Consider the following 9,072-nt stretch of genomic DNA (forward strand, 5'->3'; position numbering starts at 1 on the left):
GTCAGAGAGTCATCTGTAGAAACTGATCTCTTTGCATTTTCTAAACTTAAGAGTTTTCCAAACCTAGAGCTTAGAGTTTCCAGTAGGGTCTTTGTACCTGCACACTCTGGCCAATTCTCACCTCCATTTATGAACATAGTGAAGAATTAGGGTGGGGACTAGTTGAGAATGCTCTCCAAGCATTGCCATAAGTGCTCGCTTAATGAGCCTGATAGTTCCTATTACAGGGAAATGAGAAAAATAGAATTAAGGTCTCTATTACTTCTGATAGTCTTTTGTTGAGAAATTGGTATCCTTGATTTTAGCATCAATGTATTTGTCAGTGCAAAACGCATTACTTATGACAGCTGCATACATATAATCCACATGCATTTCATGTATAATATTTTTGACAATATAAAATCAAACATGCATCAAGGCAATATTCTCTTGAAAGTCTCATATTTCCCTCTGTCTGCAGTAACTAGAGAGGTTAGGGGCAGGGAACGAACAAAAAGCAATTATTGGAAAAGGGAGATTTTTGAGCATGGGAAGAGAGTCTTACAAGTAATGTACCTTTTTCCAACCAAATTACAACCAAATTTGAGTAAAACTAGCAGCTGTATCCACAGTCATGTAGAGCATCTGTCTGAAGAAATTTTTGAAAGGTAAGTTTCCAATTTTTGCCCACTTATTTTAGCCTTTCCTTCATTATATAGATATTTTGGTATAGTAAATAGAGAAAGAAATATTAAACCAGCATTTAATAACTCATGGACACAAAGAGGTGAACAACAAGAGACATTGGGGCCTACTTGAGGGTGGATGGTAGGAAGAGGAAAAGGATCAGAAAAAATGACAATTCGGTACTAGGTTTAGTACCTGGGTGATGAAATAATCTGTGCAACAAACCTCCATGACACAAGTTTATGTACATAACAAATATGCACATGTACCCTTGAACCAAAAATAAAAGTTTAAAAAAGACTGAAGAAAAAAGTAAGTTAAATAAAGATAAATAGAGTCTTGATTGCGGGACTACAGTGAACCTTAATTATAAGCTAAGATTCTCCAAATAAGTGATGTTTATAGCATTTATATAAGTGTATACATATACGTGTGTGTGTATATATGTGTGTACTCTGACTCTCCAAGCAAGTTTTTATACACACACACACACATACACTCTCACACAGTCTATGACTCTCCAAGGAGGTCATATATATAATATGTACACATACATATATAGTTCAACATATATTTGTCTATGGCCTTTTTATATAAATAGCATTTTATGGGAGTCATGTTTTGTAGGACAACAATGTGAAAAGCTGATTTAGAGTGATAAATCAATATAATTTATTATAGAGCATATCTATAATAAAATATACAATAAATAAAATCTATAGTGATTTAATCTGAGTACTTACAATCAAGGGTCTCATCTTTAAAAACTGAGAATCCCCTGGAATTTATAATTTCTGGTTTTTTCTTAGTCTCATATCCTTATATGCATTAGTGTGAACCAGTAGAATGTTGATGTGGGATGCATGAGAAGGCAATATTCATCAGAGAGCTGTCACAGAAACAGGTCAAAGAAATTTTAAAAACTCAGTATTATTAGGAGAGGTTCCTGAATCAAGCATCCTTGCCCAACAATTATAGTTAATACTGTAAGGCTTGGATTGGCAAAGTGAGTGAGAACATCCCTCATAAGAGGTGCTGGAAGACAGGCTGTTTAGATTGGATTTGACACTCCTTACTAAATGGAAAATGTAGACTCCTCTTGCTGGGGTGTGTCATCCTTCTATATCCAGATCCATATAGCAGAGGGAAATGAAATAAAAGCGGCTGATGGGCTGTATGTCATGATTATAAAAGGTAATCTGTCATGGCTAGTACATCCTAGTGCCATCCCTTGGGGCTGGATCCCAGCTCTTCCTATAAGCAGCCCATTGTGCTAGCCACACAGCCCTCTTCCTCTGCAGCTTTATAGCACCCACAGGCTTAGCCATTTTGGAAGAGAGTTGGATCTGCTCCAACACAGGGGCCCCAGGTTTACTTACCAGTGATCCTGACTCAGAGGCCTTAAAATGCCAACCACTCAGCAGAAATCAGAACATCTAGACTGTCGAAGCCTTGAGACAGAAGACCAATTTTTACAAATTTCCCTACTACTTTGCCATAAAACATAGCCCTGAGGTAAGGACCTGATCAACATTCAAAGCTTACTCTCAGTGAGGAATGATAAAGTGGAATAAAATCAAACCAGTAAAACAATATGTAATATAAAACAGTGAGTCAATCTGGCATAGTTATTAGATTAAATAACATATTCATTTACTCCTTCATCCATCCATTTTGTTGGCAAACATTTATAAAAACCTCCATGCTAGGTCTTAGAGAAACAGAAATGAGAATGAAACAGTTTCCCTTCTGAAAAAAATCCAACCAGTCTGGCTGTTTTTTAAACTTTAGAATGCATATGAACCCTTTGTAATGATGGTTTAAAATGCAGATTCCTGGACCACACACCTGCAATAGATTCTCCTTCAGCTGTGCTGGGGTGAGGTCTGTTTTCAGTGTGAGGTCTAAGAGTCTTCAGTGTTTTTCACGGTGATTATGGATGTCTGTGGTTTATGGGCCATACTTAGAAAAACACTGGTTAGACACACAGAAGCCAGAGAGCCCCAGTAAAACTAGCCTGAATGGACTGAGTGGTTAAGAGCATAGTCTTTATGTGCATTTCCTAGAGTCAGGCAACCTGAGTTCAGATTCTGCCTCCATGACCATCTGTTGACGTTGAGCAAATTACTTGACTTCTATAAGACCCAGTTTTATGGGACAATATTTCCTGTCCTTTTTCTTTCTTTCTTTTTTGAGATAGGGTTTCACTCCTCACCCAGGCTGGAGCACAGTGGTGGCACCATCACAGCTCACTGGAGCCTCAATCTCCTGGGCCAAGGTGATCCTCTCACCTCGGTCCCATGAGTAACTGAGTCTACAGGTGCATGCCACTATGCCCAGCTAATATTTGTATTTTTTTTAGAAACAGGGTTTTCCATGTTGCCCAGGCTGGTCTTTTACTCCTGGACTCAAGTGATCGGCCCACCTCAGCCTTCCAAAGTGCCGGGATTAGAGGCATGAGCCACTATGCCCAGCCCAATATTTCCTAACCTTTAGAATTATTTTGAGGCTAAAATGAGATAATATATGTCTGACACATTACTTGGTACATAATAGGTGCTCTATACACAGTTGTAATAACAAAAATAATTATCGCTTCTGAAGGTGATATTATTATTGTTGCCATAGAGATGCACCAGAATTAAGCTATATTAATCTGTATTAATTTATATGTCAATATATTACTATACAATAACAAAACAGTTTAGCAGGGTGGGTGTGTTTTCTAACATAATTTGAATATCTGTATTTTATAAGTATAAAAGGAAGCTCTCCTGAAAAATATTGTCCTTGGTTGTTTTTGCAAAGTTGTTTTTTTTGCTTTAAATTTAAGTAGTTTCAAAGACAAATGAAAAATACTCATAATCTTTTTCTCTTCACAATGTTCACAATTGTTTAAAAAAGCTTAAATAATAATGTCTTTCTTATAATAAAGTAATACTGAATATAGAAAATTTAGAAAGTGTGAAAAACACTTTAAAAATGAGAAAATAATCATCCAAATATTCACCATCTAGATATAATTGCAATTCGGTGTTTAGGCTTTTTTGGTATTATGGTTTGAATCATCATTGAACTCAAAATATATGTACAATTTGAATTCTGTTTTTTTCTATATATTATATAGTAGGAATTTTTACATATCACATATTAGTATTTGATGACTGAATAATTCCATTTTTCTCACCCATAATTTAGGCCACTAGTCTCTTACTTTGGGAAATTTTACTGTCTTAAGATATACAATAATAAATAATTTTGTACCTAGTGTTTATATATACATCATTTTTCTTTTAGTTAGATTCCTGAAAACAAAATTACTGAGTGAAGGTTTTGAATACTTTTAAATTTACAAGACATGTCAACACATTTTTTTCATAAAGCTTTTGCCAATGCTCATCTCCACCATCCGAAAAAAGTACCAAATAATCTAATAACTAGAGATGCTAAATGTGCTTTGATTAATTTCTTGGCCATTATATTTCTTTTCTACAAATTATCTATTCCCTCTTTTGTCCAGTTATCTACTGGAAACTTGATTGATTGGTTTCTATGTTCCTTTCCATTTATTCCCTCCTGTCTTCTTTCCTTGCGGCTTTATTTTCTTACTAAAATCCATTTTAGATTTTTCATGGAATGAATGTTGTATAATTCAGTATTCTACTGGTTAAAGCACAGTCTAGAAGTATGTTTCTGCTCTCTCTCACAACAGTGTTATAAAAAGATTATACCAAATTTCACTTTGATGACAAATATATGAAATTTCCTTTCCCAGGCAGACCCCAAATGTGGCAGCTGTTAGCAGTAGCATGCTGGATGCTTCTTCTTGGATCTGTGTATGGTTATGATAAGAAGGGAAGCACCGCAAACCCTGAAGCTAATATGAATATTGTAAGTGGTTTATTAAGAAAAAATGCTAAGATAAGGAATTCTTCATATTTCATCATTTTAGATATAACTAGTGTACCTTCTTAGTTTTCAACAATTCCTCCAGTGACTAAATCTGTGCTTTCTCCTCTGTTCCTTGACATGGCTAACTAGTCTAAGAATTAAAAGATCTGATCCAAGTTGGAACAGAAATATTCCATCTCCTCGTGGTTTGAACTACCATACAGTAGTGGCTTCCTAAAGAGAAATTTCATGAGCTAATATGGATGATCTCTACAGAATATCTTTGAGTTTTCCCTGAGGTTTTTGATAGAGCAGTTCCTTTGATTTTTGTCAGCTATGCCAATGCACTTTTTTGGTTTAATAAGTCAGCGTTGGTTTCTGTTGTTTATTACCAAAGTACTTTAACATTCAGGAATTCGTATCAGAAATGGAATGAAATAGTGTTAGGCAAAGAAAAAAAGGACAAATGACAAGTATCTACTACAGACTTCATTCTGATAATATGCTCCATTCTCCTGTATAAACGGTGTACAATTGCGCTCCTGTACCATACCCAAGCTGTATTAGAACCATAAGAAGAATGAAACTGCCGAAGTTTTTTAAATTAGTGTTCTTCTTGTTCCTCTCTCCAAGGTATCCAACAAGTACCCCTGATCTCCTACCATACTGCTGAACTGACATAATTTTTCTTTCTCTAGTATGAGTGATTTTTGGTTTTTAATCCTTCTATAATGATAATAAGAACAATCATCTCTAAATCTCTTGTTTTATGTTAGGCATTGTTCTACACATATTACATATAATCCTCACAATGTCACACAGCCAGTCTCCAGAGCCTGGGCTCTTCGCCACTGCTTTGTGTAGCCCATAATTTATACATACATCTCTGTCTCTGACATGGGAAACTGCATAATCCTTTGATAAAGGCATAAGCTTTCGAGTTAAACTTACTTTAGCATTAATCTGGCTTTTATCTCTTTCTAGTATATACTCTTGGACAAATTGTTAATCTACCTGAATGTCAGTTTTCCCATCTGTAAATGGTACAATTCTATCCCAAATTCCTGTTGTAAGGTTAATGAGAAAAGGAATGTAAACTTCTATGTAGAAGATAAACAATAATCACTAGTTCCCCTCTTTTTCGTATATCTGTGGGTGGGGTATCTTCTCTGACCCCTCTAGGCTCACTCTCTGTTCTTTAACACCTTTCTCCCTGCCCAAGAGGCTGAAATGTAAGGACAGGTCGACAAGCTCCCTTGACTTTTGGTTTTCAGTTCAATTCAGCCAATGGAAATTGTGAGCAGGAGATGAGAAGGAAATTGGCAAGTAAGGTTTGATTTTTTATTGCCCTGGCTTCCTTCCTGTGAAGTCAACTTAGATGATCTGTCTCCCTCAATTTGGTTACCTCAGCTTGACTTTCTCCTTCTGGGTTCTGGTAACTGCTTCCTCCCATCTTCTTTCAAGTCTGTTTGGTCATAGATCACTTGTTATTAGCCACTGGGTATTCCACAGTTCCCTGTGGTTTCCCTCATTAGATGATCACATAATTTTTCATCAAAACAAACTAGGGTGCTTGAATGATACCAGGCCAACAGGCAAAACCAGAGTATCCTGAGCAAGCAAGAGTGTAAGGTCACCCCACCCAGACTTACCTATGCCTCTGTATGTAACTCCTTCTAGAAATCCCTCTTAAATTATCCTCATAGGAATATTACATGCTGTCACAGTAAATAGACTGATAAATAGTAGGTGCAACTTAGAGTACTACATTGTGGCCAGGCATGGAGTTTCACACCTATAATCCTAGCACTTTGGGAGGCCGAGGCAGGGGAATAAATGACTTGAGCTCAGGAGTTTGTGACCAGCCTGGGCAACATGGTGAAATCCCATCTCTACAAAAGCATACAAAAAAATTTAGCTGGGTGTGGGGGTGGGTGCCTGTAGTTCCAGCTACTTGGAAGGTTGAAGGTGGGAGGATTGCTTGAGCCCAGGAGGCAGAGGCCGCAGTGAGCCGAGATCACACCACTGCACTCTGTTCCAGGGAACAGAGTGAGATCCATCTCAAATAAACAAACAAATAAACAAACAAAGTACTATATTGTACTTCATGTGTAGAAATTAAGAGATTATGACATGAAGATATCTATTTCCTTTCTTCTTTTTAGAGCCAGATTATTTCTTACTGGGGTTATCCTTATGAAGAGTATGATGTTGCAACGAAAGATGGTTACATCCTTGGAATTTATAGGATTCCCCATGGAAGAGGATGCCCAAGGAGGACAGGTATTATTTATTTTATTGTGAAAGGAAAAATGCCTAAAGGACAGGCACTTAGATGTTCTGGGAGAAGTCAAGCAGTTTTTGTTCTGAAATCCTTAGCAGTCTCTTCCATTGGAGGAGAAGGATCACCCCCCACCTCTCTGTTTAATTTGTATAGCTTTGAAGTTTTAAGTCACTTTTACATACACTGTTTATTTGGTCTCTCCTTTTCTTCATGACTTATCTTCCTTCCAAGCAAACACAAAAACACTTCATGTTCTTACCTTAGTGATACCACTGTCCAGTTTTGAAAACCAGGAACCTAGGGGTTATTCTTGATACCACCTTCTCCCTCACCTCTGCATGCAACCTGTCATCGCCATCTATCAATTCTGCGTTCTAAACTTCTCTCTAATCTGAAAACTTTCAGCTTCAATAATCATTCAAATCCAGGTTTGGACATAATGTCTTCAAGTACTACGATGCCTTCTCACTGGTATTAAACTACTTGTAGTCAGCTGTGGATCCAAGTCTGTGTGATTTTATTGTTTAAAGTAAACATGACCCTGTTAGCTCTCACCTAGCAGCAGCTTCTCAGCTACTCAAATCACCATCTGGTTGAGCCTAATTGCCTTCACTCCAGCCTCCACCATGTCCATCAGGGTGACCCAGAAGTCCTACAAGGTGTCTACCTTGGGCCCTCCGTCTTCAGCAGCTGTTGGTAGAGGAGTGTACCCAGTGCTTGTATCAGCTCCTTGAGCTTCTTCCAGGTGGGCAGCAGCTTTCTGGGTGGCCTGAAAGCCACCAGCACAGGTCTGGGTGAGGTCCATGCTGGGGCTGGTGATATGAGAGGCAACACAGTTCTCACTGTAAACCAGAGTCTGATGAGCTCCAGAAAGCTGGAGGTGGATCCCAACATCAGTGCTGTAAACACCCAGGAGAAGAAGCAGATCAAGACAAGTTTGCCTTCTTCATTGACAAGGTGTGGATCCTGCAGCAGCTGAACAGGATGCTGGAGACCATGTGGAGCCTGCAGCAGCAGAAGACAGCTGGGAACAACGTGGACAACATAGAGAGCTGCATCAACAACCTTCTGTGGCAGCTGGACACAGGGGACCAGAAGATGAAGCTGGAGGCGGAGCTTGGCAATATGCAGGGGCTGGTGGAGGACTTCAAGAGTAAGTACCAGGATGAGATCAGCAAGCACATAGAGTTGGAGAATTATTTTTCCTCATTAAGAAGGTTGTGGATAAATCTTATAGGACAAGTGGTCTCGCCTGGAAGGGCTGCTCCAGGAGACGAGGAGATCCACGAGCTGCAGCCCTAGATCTCGGCCACATCTGTGGTCCTGTCCATGGACAACAGCCAAGTCCTGGACATGAACGGCATCATCGCGAGGTCCCCACCCGGTACCAGGAGATCGCCAGCAGCAGCTGGGCCAAGGCTGAGAGCATGCACCACCAGATCCTGGTGGAGGAGCTGCAAACTGACTGGAAAGGCTGAGAATGAGCTGATCACAGGAAGAAGATCTTTCAGATGAACCGGAACATCAGCCAGCTCCAGGGTGAGATTGAAGGCCTCAAAGGCCAGAGAACGCGGAGCAGCGTAGGGAGTTTGCCATTAAGGACTCAACGCCGAGCCTGCAGAACTGGAGGCCGTCCTGCAGCGGACCAAACGGGACAGGCCGCTGTAGCTTCGCCGGTGCCTGGAGCTGATGAATGTCAAGTGGGCCTTGGGCATCGAGAGCGCCACCTACAGGAAGCCGCTGGAGGGCTAGGAGAGCCGGCTTGAGTCTGGGAAGGCAGAGCAGAAGTATCCATAGGAGGAATAGCAGTGGCTATCCAGGTGGGCCGGGCTCAGCCTCACAAGCTCTGGTCTGGACTTCCAGTGCAGCTTTGCCTCTGACGGGGACTTTGGCTCTTTGAGCTGCACCAGCTCCTGCAGGGCCATGCTGTGAAGAAGATTCAGACCTGGTAATGGGAAGCGGGTATCTGAGTCCTCTGATGTCCTGCCCAAGAGAATGGCCACGGCAGCCCTTCTCAGCTTACCTCTCCTGTGGCTGACCCACAGCCTGCTGGGGAGGCAGCTGTGCAGGGGAGCATGGGCAACTGGAGACCCATTGGACGCACAGCCCTAGCCCTAGACCCACCCTAGAGGGATAATTTACTGCCTAGGGTACACTGCTTGCCCTTGCCTTCAACTAAAAAACCAATTATATATATATATATATATATATATATATATATATATATATAT

The 9,072-nt window shown here is 40.1% G+C and overlaps 1 protein-coding gene across 1 annotated transcript in view; it reads left to right on the forward strand.

Moving 5' to 3' along the window:
• Positions 1–4,548: 4,548 nt before the first annotated feature.
• The window catches only part of LIPK (lipase family member K), a 30,143-nt gene continuing 25,619 nt past the window's right edge, over positions 4,549–9,072 (forward strand). Inside the window, exons 1-2 of the mRNA XM_017510108.2 lie at positions 4,549–4,557; positions 6,723–6,840. Of these exons, the coding sequence (XP_017365597.2) occupies positions 4,549–4,557; positions 6,723–6,840 (127 nt within the window). The remainder of the gene's footprint in view (positions 4,558–6,722; positions 6,841–9,072) is intronic.

This window comes from Cebus imitator, unplaced genomic scaffold (genome assembly GCF_001604975.1).
Source record: "Cebus imitator isolate Cc_AM_T3 unplaced genomic scaffold, Cebus_imitator-1.0 Scaffold431, whole genome shotgun sequence".
NCBI lineage: Eukaryota > Metazoa > Chordata > Mammalia > Primates > Cebidae > Cebus > Cebus imitator.